Here is a 15,537-nt window from a genome sequence, read left to right on the forward strand (position 1 = left end):
GACGTGCAGCACCCGACCTCTGAACCGAATCAAGGGCTTTCTGTACGCGGTGGTTCCCCCTTCGTGACCCTAAGATACCCAACTGTCCAGTCAGTGATCAAAGTGCCGGTGAGTTAAGGAGCATGGCAGGGTCAGGAGACAGGATCCCACAGATCCACGGTGACCAGGGCACGCCGCTCCCATTTTCAATAGGACACATCGTCCTATGTTTACAGCAGGATTTATGACTGTGGGAAACGGCCACAGGACTCCAGGGACTTGGTCATTCCTTCATAAGACCTTGTACACTTCATTGCCTATTGGAGGAGAAACTCAACACATCTTCAAAATATAACCTGAGCCACAATATAAAATAAAAAGAAACAAATCCTTTCATGTTAATGCCTTGAGAAGTTTACAGATTATGTACCAATAAAATAAATCCACATAGATTCTGAAATTCTCGGTGGATACACATACCTGAAAGCCAAAAACAACAACAACAAAAATCAACCTACACTTTAAAAAAATCAAAGTAATTACAGCAGCAGTATAGTGAAAAGAAGTTTTAAAAATAATAATTACATCTTTGATACAAATTTGAACTTTGTACACCTCAGTTCCAAGGAATGACTGTTTTAAGAGTTTAGTATATATATATACAGCAGATACGGGTATGTGTCACTGCAGATACAGACTAAAGCCAGTAGACTCTACGGAAGGAGGGATTCATCTGACACTGTTTTCACACGGAAGTGTTCGCAGATTGCCACGCTTTTAAAAACACACACACACATACACGGACACACAGAGACACATAAAATGCCAACCTGAGTAAAACGTTACTAAAAACCTAGAGCATCATGAATCACTAAGTCACATATTGCACCTTTAAATAATCCTTCTTACCACATACAGAAATGAGAAAAAAGATCAAATGGGGACAATAAAAGATTATTGTGTCACTGAAGGGTTCCTCTGCTTCCCCCCGACCTTCCCCCACCCCGAAATTCTCACGGTGATAGTTTAGTTTCCACTCTTGCCCAACCAATGGGCAGAAAATGTGGCCATCAGAAGTGTCTTTGGGGAAAAATAGGAGGGGAAAAGGGAAGAAAGAATAGAGCACAAAACAGGGGATGGAGGAAGTTGGGGAGGATCTCCTCTAATCAAATGAGAACAGGAATGTTACTAAGAAGGCTGAACCTCTGATACTAAACTACTGTTTAAATATTCCACATAGTCCAATTATGAGATTCAATACAAAAATAGAGATCTACTGAGTTTTACCTGTGGAAGCATAATTCAGAAAAGGCACATGTTCAAATAGAAAACCCAGGCAGGAGAGGTACCACGTAGCCCTCCCTACATGATAATCATCCACTATTATGTATTTTCCATCAGCTAGATTCCAAGATACAGTAGGTAAAAATAGACCTCTGATACTTAAAATATATTCAACCTAACACAATCCTGGCTTTAGCATGTGAATCATATAAAATAGTCTTTTTAAAAAAGAATGTCTTGTAAAAGAAAAAAAAATCATAGCTCACTTTTCCTGGTGTTCTGTAATTCTCAAGAAAAAAAAAAAAGGGAACTCATCCCACTGATAATCAGAAACATAGTTGATTTGCTCACTACCCATCCACAGCCCCTGACAGCCCCAACTTCTCACTTGTCATGTTTCACATGCGCAGCTTCACACTCTCAAATTAGTTCTAACAAAACGGAACAAAGAATTAGGATACTAGACATATAAAAACATGTCAACATCGGGGCATTTTCCTCTGCTGTGGGTGTGACGGTCTGGTTAACTCCAGAAAGGTTTTCCTTTGGAATTTAGGCAATGTAACCATTTGTCTTTCCGAACGCGGTCACTGGTGCAAGGTTTTCGTAGATTGTCATTGCAGTTGTGTTCTGGTAGATGAGATCTACTTTCGAGTCCTTCTGGGATCTGATAATATCCAAAACACACTGATTGAGGAAAACATACTGGTCCTGTTAGAAAAAGAAAGAGAGAAAACAAATGAGCACAGGTCCTGAAGGTGCGCACCCAAGGTTTTTTTCAAACAGATTACCGCCCTCCAACCCCACCCACCCCACAGTGAACACTCCAAGTTCACGTAGGTCAAGGGGTAATAACATAGTGGTGAAATCTGAAACCACGGACAGCAAGGTTCTCATCATTAATGGGTCTCAATGAGAGCGGCGCACTCCCCGCACCTCCCTGCACCAAGGAAAAGTACCAGAATCTTGGGGAAGGGCAAAGAAAGAACGTGGAGGAAATAATGCACTAAAAAGTCCAGCAGGGTTTTCTTGGCTAGGGGGGATGTGGAGAATGAATAAGCTGTGATTCTCAACAGAGGGGGTGGGTTAAAGGGGGATGATCAGGACCGAGTTGGGGGTCCCCATCCTGAAGGGGGTGTAGAGACAGGGGTACTGATTGGGGTAGACCTGAAGGTCCCCATGCTTCAGGCAAGCACATCAGAATCTGCAGGTAGCCATTAAAAAGAGGAAGAAAGGCCCTGGTGGTGCAGTGGTTGAGAGTCCGCCTGCCGATGTAGGGAACGCGGGTTCGTGCCCCGGTCCGGGAAGATCCCACATGGCGCGGAGCGGCTGGGCCCGTGAGCCATGGCCTCTGAGCCTGCGCATCCGGAGCCTGTGCTCCGCAATGGGAGAGGCTGTAACAGTGAGAGACCCACGTACCGCAAAAAAAAAAAGAGGAAGAAAGGGTATATGCTGAAAGATATCCATAATGCTGTTAGAGGAGAAAAACATCACAGGGCAGCATTACCTACAAAATAAGATCCAATTTTTAAAATATGCTCTGTGTGTGTGTGTGTGTGTGTATATTTTTTTTTAACAGAGGTACATAAAGAAGCCTGTAAAGATACATGCAAGCTGTAAACACTAGCTACCTCTAGGGAGTGGAACTGGGGAAGAAAAAGTAAAAGAGAAAAACGTCCTCTGTATAATCCTGTACTGTTAAATTTTTTTGATATGAACAAATTTATATTATTTTCAAAATATTTTAAAAAGGGATGAGAACATTTGTAAGCAGGTATAAGATTTCTGTGTTTCTCAGAAGCGGATAAAAGATTGATAACTACGACTCTATATATTAATTACAGCAGAAAACAGGAGATCTCTGTCCCCACCAACGCAGGAGGTGACTTCCGCTCTTCCCACCACAGCCACGCTGCGCCATCCCAAAGCACACAACGCACCCAGGCCTCCAGAACATTCCCTGCTGGACTCAGAAACACAACACATACTCATAGAGTTCTGAATTGGTTCAGGGTGACGGCCTGACACAAGGTTAATATTCTGCTCTATCCTGGCCGGGAGCATTCATCCAGACAGCTTTGAGGAAGGCTATTTCCCAATACACGTGTTGAGAACATGCCTTGAACACATAGTTTATCAGGAACATTTCAGGGAAAGCCAAACCCAGCAGTTTTACATAAACGACACTGTAGATATTAAGCATGCATGTTCCCAATTGGTCACCATCCTCCCGCAGCCATGAGGATTGATGTTCTTTAACATTTACAAGGCAGGGTGAGGATATATTGCTGTGTTAAAGCTTAAAGCGGCATTATCCTATTTCGTATCATTAATATTTGATGAGTCCATTTCATTAGCTTATTTTAAGAATGGTCAGACCTTCTTAGAAATCAAGAGTTGAAAAGACCAGTTTCATGAGTTTAAAACCCGGAAGCCAAAGTTCAGAGACTTGCTAAGATTATTTGGTGAGTCAGTGGCAGCAAGGTGAGGAATCCTGATACTGTCTCGGTTTGTAGCTCCATTGCTGCTATCAGGACAACTATGTCACTGCATCGGGTATCGTGGGGTAGTTCAATCCCACATCACTTTAAGGTCTTGAAAGAAATCCACCTCACAGCCAAAAGCCAGAAAGATCTGGAAGGGTGGAATATTTTAACACAAGTGCGTGACATGATGCCATCTTTTAAACACAGAAGGGAAGGGGGAATTGTCAGACACAGACATTGGGCTCACCTCTGTCTGCACCATTAAAGGCCTGTGCATTCGAAGGTCATACACAATCCCGTACACATCCACAGTGTTCTCGTCCTCCATCTGATAGATAAGACGATCGATGGCAATGAAAGTGCCCGTCCTTCCCACCCCAGCACTGAAAAAAAGGGGAAATGAGCATGTCAGCATGGGTTACCTCTACTGTAAAACTCTCCCATTTCCCCATTTATACATATATCTTACTCTCCTCCACTATCAGGCTTTGAGGGTCAAGCCCAGGACCATTACCAATTGGTTCAATTGAAACCTTTCAAATCAGACTGTACTAGCTTAGAACTGGGGCCCAAGTCTTAAAGTGACTTTCATGTCAAATGCCACAAATAAAACACCTTGCTAGAGCATCTTGAATCTCAGTCCCATTGAAGTCGCCACTGTATCTAGGTTGGCAAGTTCCATCAATTTATTCCCCAGAGGGCAACAAAGTCCCTCCCTTCTTCTGTCCTAAAATCAATTCCTTCAGCTTCAAAGCTAATTTCCTATTGTTCTGGAGGAGAGGGTGGCAACCTTTTTCTGTTAAGGGCCAGAGAGTAAATATCTTCAGCTTCTCAGACTTTGCAAATCAACTCTTTCTGCCACTATAGCATAAAAGTAACTATAGACAATATGTAACCAAATGGACATGGCTGTGTTCCAATAATACTGTATTTACAAAAACAGACAGCCAAATAGACTGTGGTGATGGTTTCACAGGGGTATACTCATCTCCAAACTCATCACTGTTGTATTCATTATGTTGTATTCATTAATTTACAGGCAGTTTTTACATGTGGAAAAAATATTTTTAAATAAATAAAATGAACCAGAGTTATGTGTTTCAACATTGTTAAACAGCAAACCAAAATGCTAAACAAAACAGGTTGCAGAATGATGTATACATTATAAAATCTGGTAAAAGTTTAAAGTATATAAAACCATAGAGTTACGTACATATGTAATAAAATATAAAAGCACAGAAGGGAATGATACAGATAAACTTTAGGACCACATTCACCTATGTAAGAAGGCAAATGGGATAGGAGACTAGTAAGCAGAGACTTTAATTATATCTGTAACGTATTGTTAACAAAAAGAAACATATATGGCATCTTGTTGTGCCTGATTAAATTGTTATTATTCTCCATACTTTTGTAAGGTTGAAATATTTCAAAACAAAATATTATAAATAAGAAAGAAATTTAAATATATTATGATTTTTTTTTAAATACAGGCAGGTGACCAGATCTGACCCACAGGCTATAGTTTGCCAACCCCCGTTCTAAAGTCAAAGGCTTAGGGAATAAGCCCTAATTCCTTATTGGTCCCTTATCCAAACCTTTCTTGAATTTGTAAATACCTATTGCATTCCCTCTTAGGGTTTTTTTTTTTTTTCAAAAGTGTCCATATTTATAAGTACGTTTGAAATCTGTCACACACGGACAGCCATCTGCATACCTGCAGTGCACCAGAATCGGTGACTCAGGAGGACTCTGCTTCATGTAGTCACGAACAAGGTACCGGAAGTTGATGAGCAGGTCAGTGGTGTCGGGAACGCCATGGTCAGGCCAGGAGGTGAAATGGAACTGACGCAGAGTGTGACTCTCACTTGTCTGGATCTAAAAGCCAAGAAAAGTTGTAAGATCCAGAGAGAAAGGCAAGCTAGATCAAGCAGTACCTGAAGACTGAACTGCACGGCTCAGCTGAAAGGCAGCTCAGCAGAAGTGGTCATGACCACAAATTAGAATGGTCCATTGGTACAACAGCTGATAAAGTGCTCATCAAATCCTCATAACATGCCAAGCAGGAGGGTTTATGATCCCCCTTTAAAAAAGGAGGAGGAAGGTTCCAAGAAGTGAAACAACTTCTCTTAACACTCAGCTCAGAGGCAGAAGTCTCTCATCCTTCGATTTTGAATTCAGAATCTTCCCCTTCCAATCCAGCCTCCTGCCAATAATGTGCTCACATTCTTACACCTACACCTCCTTAGAGATTCATAAACCCCACCCCTTGAGCCCACCTGGAAATGTCACTGACCAAAAATAAATTTATACAAATACAACTACGATAGTCAGTGCCTTCGGGGCAAGAAATGACTCATAATTCACGTCTTACAAAGAATTTAATAAAGTGATAGGCAACCGGCAAGCACCAAGTAAATACTTAGAGCTGTAGGGCTTTGAGAAAGGGCATCTATTTCGACTTCAGATAGACAATAGAAAGTGAAGCTTATTATAACAGAGTTAGTTATTATGCAGACTGGTTTCCTACCTGGACCAAAGCACATACCTTTAATTATCAGAACTCCACCCAGGCTGGGCCATTCCCATTCCTGATTCAACTATACTCATTATGCCTACACCTGGGCACTGGCCTCACCTGTGTGTAGCTATATCTGGACTGCTGGCATTTCCATCTTCTTTATGACAGCTACCCTTTGAAGCTTCTTTTGTTGTTGTTAATGTATATACATTATAAAAGCAGTACATTCACATTATTCAAAATGTGGAAGACAGTAAGAAAAAAGGGCAGTGAGGGAAGAGGGTACTGTGAAATCCCGTCACGCAGGAACATAACATTCACAGATTTAATTATAAGTACTCATCCAAAGAAAGAAACCAGCCATGAGAGAAAAGAGGGGAGAAGGAGAGAGCTGAGGGGAAGGTCAGACTTTCGGTATTATCTCCACAGAAGAGCAAAGAGGCTCAGGTTAGAGGTGACAGGCAAAGGACACTTTCAGCCCTATCAGTTATGTTCCCACTTTTTAAAGGGAAAATATATTCATGCATTTTGTACAATTAAAAATAATATTTTATTAAATGCCATGTGGTATCCTAGATTGGATCCTGAACTGGAAAGGGCTTTAGTGGAAAACTATGAAATTAGAAGAAAGTCTGGAGTTTAGTTAATAAAAATAATAGTAAATTTTTTAACGATGTGGACAATTCTATCCACAATTCCCCTCCACAAGGGCAAACTCCAAGCAGTGAAAGCAACCAAGGATAAACCAGTCTGTTTCAAATGGGTGAAATCTATAGAAATAAGTATGACATTTTAAGGGATTCTCAGCTATGGTGAACTGCATTATTTATGTGACCCATTCAATACATGATTAACTGCTTTGACGGCATCTCCAGGAGAGGAACTGAAATAAGTATTAATGGAGGCCAGAGCCTTTGAGACACGGCAATTAGCAAAGAGTTAATATACTACAACAGTGGAGCATGAAATGACTTATGAAATCTTCAAGGATAATTCTCATAGACTGGAAACCAGCCCACCAGCCCCTCATAAACGCAACTCTACTAAATCTACTTCCAGGTTTTTCTTTTAGGCACTATTCATAATGTGCATAAAACTTTGTCTCCTAGTATATTTCCCTCAATTACACTCTAACTTCTCCTCATGGTAATTATGCAGTCTCCATAGCCGTCATTTCTAATAGCTGAATAATGATACAGTGACTAGATAACCTATAGTTTCATTATCTATACTCCAAAAGCTAGATATTTGCATGGTTTCCAAATATTTCCCCCCATTATAAATAATACTCAGACACATCTTTATGAATAATAAGCCTTCACCTATATTTCAGATTATTTCTTTAGGGCAGATTCTCAAACTTGGAACCACCAGATCAAAGGCGGACGGGTATTTTTATGCCTTTGATATAAACTGCAGAGGGTTATATTGATTTATGCAGCCATCAAAAGATATCAATGTTGCTCATGACACTGATTCTATTTTTAAACATCCTTTACAAAATTAAAAGGACACATAAACTGACTTCCTAGAATGCCTACACAATTTAACTGCATTTGTTTTCATAACATTTTGGGGGAAGGGAGGCCATGTGTATATGGCCTGGAATCCTATTATTGTAACTGTCATTATAAACTATTCCAACAGCAAATGGCCACTCCTGATGTCATACTTCCAACCAAATAATCCAAAACGGCCTTGATTTGTAACAAAAATTCTATGAGCAGGTCACGTGGAAGTGGAAGGAAAGGAGTACAGATACTGAGCCATGCTCTTAAGATTCACTTTATTTAAGAACAACTTAGGAAATGCTCTTTAAGAAAGCAAAGCCGAAGGGTTGCCTTAGAGTATATGCAGATACGGATTGTTTTATTCTGTAAAGAAAAAAGCAAAAATATAATTCTGATGCATAAAAAAATTGGTTAGTACCAACCTAAAAAGTATCAACCCAAGGTTTATATATGTTAATGTTATATGAGACTTGTCCTTCTTGACCTCTTACTTACATTTTGCACTGTGAAGTCTCTGATGGTCCATTCTGGTAGAACAATTTCTGATGTCATTGCCACCGTTATGTCCCCATAGTCCTGAGCCTGCTTGGAGGGCCAGTACTCCTCACATTTGGTCTAGAATAAAATGTGTTTTTATACAAAGACTCAGATCAAACCACCTACCATCACGAAAGCCTCACAAGGAGACCGGATATTGAAAACTAGCACCGCCCGGGGTCTGAATCCATCCCTTAGGTGGGTTCTGTCTGACCCTTGGAATTTTGGGTTTTTTAAAATTTACGATTCCTGCCAACTCTTTTAAATTTGGGAGTTTTCCCATAAAAATCCAGATTTCTTGCTTCTCTTGAAAAATCAGAAGATCTAGCCAACACTGAGCCCCCATTTCTGACTCAGAGCTAAGCAGCAGCTGTTCCTTCACAGGGGACACCATGCCCGCCCAGTTCCCCCAGGCCTACAGCAGCCATTCCACTAACTGCTCCCTGAACTAAACTTCTCCGACTGACCTATAACCCTAAGCAGCAGAAGAAATGAGAACTTTTCCCGATACTTTTAGATACACACTAATTGCAATACAAATATGGACACCAATAAAGAGAATCAGATTAAATAATTTGGGGGTCTTTGATTTTTATAAAGTCAATGGGCAGATGTGAACAGAAATAAAAATCAGGAAACAACTGCTCTCTGAGACTACCTCAATCCCCATTTAGTAACTGACTGAAAACACACACACACATATATACACACACTCTCTCTCTAAACTTTCCAAAGTGTGCTCTCCTGCAATGGTTTCTAACCCTGACTAATATCTGACTCACCTCGGAGGTTTGTTTTGCTTTAAAAACAGATGCCTGCTTCCCACCTCCAGAGATGCTGACTCTGACCCAGGGATCTGTATTTTTTAAAAGATCCCGGCTTCTGGACCACTGCTCCAAGAAAGAACACAGGACTGGGACACACACTGACATGGAGTTTTTGCCCAGGTTGTCTCTTACCCGCTGGATTTATGTTACTACCTTGTGGGCAAGCTCTTAAACTCTAAGCTTCAGTTTCCCCATCTATAAAATAATAACACCTCACAGGGTTGTTATAGGAAAAAATAACATATATGGAGAATCTAGTGCAGAAAATACACTGGCTCTCTTCCCCTGTCACCCAGGGTCAGTAACATCCACTTCTCTCCCACCTGATGATGAACAAGGACCCGTTAAATTCATCTTCTTGTTCTTCGTTAATTTAACTATGTCGTTTTCACTTATCTAACAGATATTTAGGAGAATGTCCCATGTGTGAGGCCCTGGGCTCAACAGCACCATAAAGTTTATTTGCATTCATAAGCAATGGCCTTTTGTTTGCATAATAACCTGTTCTAATGCGAGAAATGGGTGCAGAACCCAACCTTCTGTGTCACACATAATATGAAGGGAACCACCTCTTAACTGTTCTTTGTTACCTTTCCTTCCTCCAACCCCAGCCCCTAACACAGGACCTTACACATACTTGGGGCTGGATAAACATCTGCTAAATTAAAGTGAAAGAACAGAACATTAAAAGAAATGATGCCCAGGGACTTCCCTGGTGGCACAGTGGTTAAGAATCCGTCTGCCAATGCAGGGGACACGGGTTCGAGCCCTGGTCTGGGAAGATCTCACATGCCGCGGAGCAACTATGCCCGTGCGTCACAACTATTGAGCCTGGGCTCTAGAGCCCGCTCGCCACAACTAGAGAAAGCCTGAGTGCAGCAACGAAGACTCAAGGCAGCCAAAAATTAAATAAATAAATAAAAGCTCTACTATTAAAAAAAGAAAGAAGAAAAAAAGAAATGATGCCTGACAGGTTGGCACTATCTCCGGGATACTGTTACTCAAAGCATGCACCCTGGAGCGGCAACAGCGGGAATTGTCAGAAATGCAACTCGGAGGTCCAGCACAGACCCTCTAAATTAGAAACTCTGGAGGCGGAGCCACCCTGCAGGTGACTCTGATGCACGTTAAAGTTTCAGAACCACTGGCTTAGGGACTTGACTCCTTGGGACTTCCCTGGTGGTCCAGTGGTTAAGATTCTGCCTTTCCAATGCAGGGGGGCACAGGTTCGATCTCCTGGTTGGGGAACTAGCATGGCCCAAAAAGAAAAGGGACTTGACTCCTATCCTATTCTTTAAGTAACAAACCTTCATGAAAAAATTCACAAAGCACATTAGGTCCTATTCCTCAGGCACAGCCTTTCTGAATTTAGCCCATGTTTTTCAATTCTCCTTGGTCCACTTATGGAAAGATGGGATTTTATTACTAGAAGAAATCTTATCTTTGATGGAAGTGGCTGGGAGGATTCCAGGCCATCAGAAGGGAGAGGGAACTGCTGAGACTTCTCTGGGGATACATCAGAAATTTTGCATAAAGAAAGGGTCCCAATGCTATAGACTAAGTTTGAAAATCACTGAGTTGGTCCAATTGGTCATGTCACAGGTGCAGCTGGTTGCTCGGAGGCAGGTCGGGCTTGCACTCATCCACAGAGCTGATGAACAACGGAGCTGCACATGCCTTCTTCCGCCTCACTAACCCAACCCCTGCTGTTCATTAATGCCAGCAGCAGTGACTTAATGAATAGAGAACATTGTTCTCTGTCCACAAAGGAAGGTAATGATAACATAGAATTTTTTAACGTTTTTCTAGAACTTTTCTCTTAGAGGAGAAAAAGTCAGAAAACACACTTCTAAGAACAGAGGTGCTAATATGTGGGGGAGTGTTTTTTTAAAAAAAGACAAATCATTTTTAAGATACCCTCCCCCCACAGTAAATACGAATGAACGAATTGAACTGAATAATAATAAAAATAAAAGATACTAACCCTTCCCTGCTCAGCACATTTGGTCAGCATGACAACGGCATAGACATTTTTCTCCCAAACCATACGCCAAAAATCTTTCAAAGTGTTGGGTAAAGGTCCTTGTGTGGCAATAAATTCTCTCTTGGAATGGTAGCCCTAAAAATGGAAAGCAGTACATATTGAACCTCAAAGAGACAGCAAGAGGACAGCAGGAGGATCTCCTCCTAACCAGCCAGCACTATGGGCCCCGCTCTCCACTTACAGGCATGTAGTTGGCATTGATGTAGTCGTCAGTTGAATGGGCATGGACTGAAAGTTTGACACGGGAAATATCGTCTGTGACATTCAAAGAAAAAAGTTCCATGTTAGAATAGAAGCAAAGGTGTGAGGTGAGTTGAATACAAGAGAAAAAACTGTCGTTTTCATTTATCTAACAGATATTTAGGAGAATGTCCCATGTGTGAGGCCCTGGGCTCAACAGCACCGTAAAGTTTATTTGCATTCATAAGCAATGGCCTTTCGTTTGCATCATAACCTGTTCTAATGCGAGAAATGGGTGCAGAGCCCAACCTTGTGTGTGGCAACCCAACCCTGTGTGGCAACGCAGGGGCTCCATCACACCTTGAAGCTGCATGGCTTGGCGTTTTACATCCACGACCTTATTTCATTCCCACAGTCACCAGATGTGACTGTGGCACAGACAAGTTACATGATCACCTGGGCAGAGCTAGTCAGTGGCAGAGCCACAGTCAGAACCCGGGCAGCCTGGCAACAGGTCCCAAGGTCTTAACCACTCCAGACCGCCTTCTCAGGCAAAACCAACTATTACCATTCTTGGGTGAGTGCCATGAGCCAGGGAAGGCCCTCAGCAATGTTATTTATTCCTTATAACCACACTACAAGCTTCTGCGCCCATTTTAAAGAGGAGGAAACTGAGGGTCAGAGAGATTAAGTGATTTTTCCAAGCACTTTCATCTGGTGCATGGCAGTCAGAATTCAAATCCAGTGCCCTTTCCAGTATAGAAGGGTAGATACTCAGTTAAGACTTTCACACTTTCTCTATTCTCATAAAAAAAAGTTGTTATAAAAAGTCCCAAATGCAAGAATAAACTGAATGTATAAGACTATTATAAGTGGTATATGTGGAATCTAAGATATGACACAAATGAACTTATTTACAAAACTGAAACAGACTCACAGGCATAGAAAACAAACATATAGTTATCAAAGGGGAAAGGGAGTGGGGGGATAAATTAGGAGTTTGGGATTAGCAGATTTAAACAGATAAACAACATGGTTCTGTATAACACAGTTATACTGAACTATATTCGATATCCTATAATAAACCATAATGGAAAAGAATATGAAAAAATGTGTGTGTGTATATATATATATAATGGAATCACTTTGCTGTACAGCAGAAATTAACAGAACATTGTATATCAACTATACTTCAATTTTTTTAAAAAAGACTACTATAAGTGGAAGGACGTAAAGCATAAAATTCTCATGTTTCCTATATACTGTCATCTCAAAAACACACACGCAAAATTGTCCAACTCCAGAAATGAAATAATATCCTTAAAATCTCAACTATCAGCCTGAGCTATAAGCAGCAGCTCCTATGTTTCCCTGTCTTTGACAATCCACTATCTCACCCTCCCCTGAACAAAATAACAACAATTCTAAACCCAGTTACCAACATGAGTGTCAGCCTAAAATCTTCCCAATAAAAACAACAGCCAAACTCTGGATCTGAAAGTCTCTACAGACATCCACAAAAACGGGCCAATAATCCTGTGTTAACCCTCAAAGTGCAGAGCTGAGGCAGATCCCGACAGCCTAGTTTTAAAAGCGTTTCTCTCAGCACACGCATGAGTCAATGTCTGCTGTCAATATAAGTGCTGGAGGGGCGGCGAGGAATGAAGAGAACAAAGGGAGGAGCTAGAAAATCCTGAATCTAAACAGAAGTTAACATTTCAGGCCAGGAAAGAAAAACACAACTTCAAGTAAAACAGACAATTTAAAAAAACAACAAAAAAAGACAGGAATGAACCCAAATGTAATTCATATTTAGCTGTGGAATGCACTCAGCCAACCAGAGACGTGTCTGGACAAACAGAAAGCATTACTCCCTGCCTGCCCTCGCCCTGCTCCCTTTCATTCCAGAACTATACTAACGGAAATAAAAGAGCTGTGGGAATAAAGGGGTTCAAAGCGCAGACTCTGGCCTTTTCCCTGAATGAAACTGACAGACTCGGTCCAAGTCTGGTCCCATCATGACTATCTGTGTGACTCTGGGCAAATCACCTAGCCACTCTGTGCCTCATTGTCCTCATCTACTACCTATTTCATAAGGCTACTGTGAGGATTGAATTCAATGGCATATGCCTGAACACCGTGCTCAGCACACAGAAGGTGACTAAGGAATGGCTATGGAAGTGGTTAGTTCGTATCTGGATTCTTCTCCCCTCTACTGTTAAGAGATGTGATGCCAATGATGGAAAAAAGTGAAAGTAATGTGGAAAAAACAACTTACAGGGTAGAACATTGTTATAGCGATTTTTTCCTCTATTCTCAGCCAGTTCAGCTGCGTACTTAGGTAGACTAATTCCAACAAGCTTCAGATCCTAAAAACAGAACATATGAGTTGTTCATTTATTCAGTGTTCAAATGTTAGTTATACTACTCAGAGAGTACGAAAGAACAAAGTGGGAATGCAGAGATGTTATGGGTAACATTGTGTCCCTCAAATAGATATGCAGAAGTTCTAACCTCTGGTACCTGTGAATGAAATCTGAGTTGAAAATACAGCTTTTGCAGATGTACTCAAGATAAGACGAGGTCATACTGCAGTAGGGCAGGGCCCTTAGTGCAATATCACTGGTGTCTTTATAAGAGGAGAAAAGACACTGAGATACAGACACACAAGGGAGACATGTGAAGATGGAGGTTATATGGCCACAAGTCAAGAATGCTTGGGGCTTCCAGAAGCTGGATGAAACAAGGAAGGATCCTCCCCAAGAGGTTTCAGAGGGGCCCCCAGGGGACATGCAAGAGCTTCTCTCTCCCCTCAAAGAGGGCTGCCTCTCACCCAAAGCTTCACCATAAAACGGAAACAGGCAGTTTTCCAACTTTCAGGAAAAACGTAGAGCAATTAAAAACACAACATTTACAGCCACATACTTCATATTCTTCTGCAAATCCACAGTTGGAGTCAGCTTGCTGTTTCTTAAAGTAGGCCTCAAAATTCTCCACTTTGATTAACTTGGATCTAGGAAAACAAAACAGGATTTTTTGCATTCAACCAAGTTCACACTCAAAATAGAAAAATACAAGTTATTTTTTTAAAAAGTGGAGAGTTTACTCACTTTTTAGGTCTTCATCATAGAAAAGGAAAGAAATAAAATAAGCAGTTAGAAAAAAATGACTCAACCATGACTCTGGAGATGATAGTAAACATCTTCCCAAAGAAAACCTGTAGTACAAGAGGAGGGCGGGCGAGCGGTGGCAGGTGGTGGCACTATAATGTTATTTACAAAACAATGAAATATGAATCAGGAAATCTGACTTCTAGACCCTGTCATAGAACTGATTGGTTTTGTGACTTTGAGCAAGTTCTCTCCTCCTAGATCTTCACAACCTTTTTTGAATCACAAAATATATATTTGTTGGTAGACTATATGGCAAAAGTATGGTTCCCCTTGCCATTGTACAACACGGCAAGGAAGCTAGCTTCAGGAGACTAGGAAACATAGGTTCCGTGCAGAATAACAAGGCTAATAAGGACTTCCGGAGGATTAGGTCCAAACCTGTCGAAAAGTGGCAGCAGTTTCCATCAAAAAACAAACAAACAAACAAACAAAAACCTCAAAATAGGCACTGAACAGATTGAGGGGTTAAATGTATGAAGGTGCACAACTCTGGAGACTTACTTAATTTGAGAAAAGGACACGTCATTGTTCTTGGCATCTTTCCTGTTTTGAAAGAAAAAGAAAGACCCATTAGATCAAAACAGCTTAATTCTGTGCTTTGTCCCCTTTGTGTATCTACAAAATGCCTTTTCGCTGAGCATTAGTTCATACACAGCATTACTTCCTGCTCACAAATACTAGACTTAACGGTCTAAGCAGCAAATGCTGAGTATAAGCCTGTGAAGTTACTCTCTCTCTCTTTTTTTTTTTTTTTTTTTGCGGTACGCGGGCCTCTCACTGTTGTGGCCTCTCCCGTTGCGGAGCACAGACTCCGGACGCGCAGGCTCAGCGGCCATGGCTCACGGGCCCAGCCGCTCCGCGGCACGTGGGATCCTCCCGGACCGGGGCACGAACCCGTGTCCCCTGCATCGGCAGGCGGACTCTCAACCACTGCGCCACCAGGGAAGCCGAAGTTACTCTCTTTTATACCATCTTAAAGTATTGAAGAATCTTAC

General features: G+C 41.4%; 1 protein-coding gene across 1 annotated transcript in view; it reads right to left on the reverse strand.

Annotated features, from left to right (window-relative positions):
- Window positions 1-348: 348 nt before the first annotated feature.
- The window catches only part of PTPRJ (protein tyrosine phosphatase receptor type J), a 169,442-nt gene continuing 154,253 nt past the window's right edge, over window positions 349-15,537 (reverse strand). The window contains exons 16-25 of the mRNA XM_030864402.3: window positions 15,044-15,085; window positions 14,480-14,488; window positions 14,295-14,382; window positions 13,648-13,738; window positions 11,371-11,444; window positions 11,130-11,264; window positions 8,277-8,396; window positions 5,467-5,627; window positions 3,997-4,132; window positions 349-1,974 (exon numbers count right to left, since the gene is read on the reverse strand). Coding sequence (XP_030720262.2) covers window positions 1,816-1,974; window positions 3,997-4,132; window positions 5,467-5,627; window positions 8,277-8,396; window positions 11,130-11,264; window positions 11,371-11,444; window positions 13,648-13,738; window positions 14,295-14,382; window positions 14,480-14,488; window positions 15,044-15,085 — 1,015 coding nt within the window. The 3' untranslated portion in view covers window positions 349-1,815. The remainder of the gene's footprint in view (window positions 1,975-3,996; window positions 4,133-5,466; window positions 5,628-8,276; window positions 8,397-11,129; window positions 11,265-11,370; window positions 11,445-13,647; window positions 13,739-14,294; window positions 14,383-14,479; window positions 14,489-15,043; window positions 15,086-15,537) is intronic.

The sequence above is a fragment of the Globicephala melas genome, chromosome 8 (genome assembly GCF_963455315.2).
Source record: "Globicephala melas chromosome 8, mGloMel1.2, whole genome shotgun sequence".
Lineage (NCBI taxonomy): Eukaryota > Metazoa > Chordata > Mammalia > Artiodactyla > Delphinidae > Globicephala > Globicephala melas.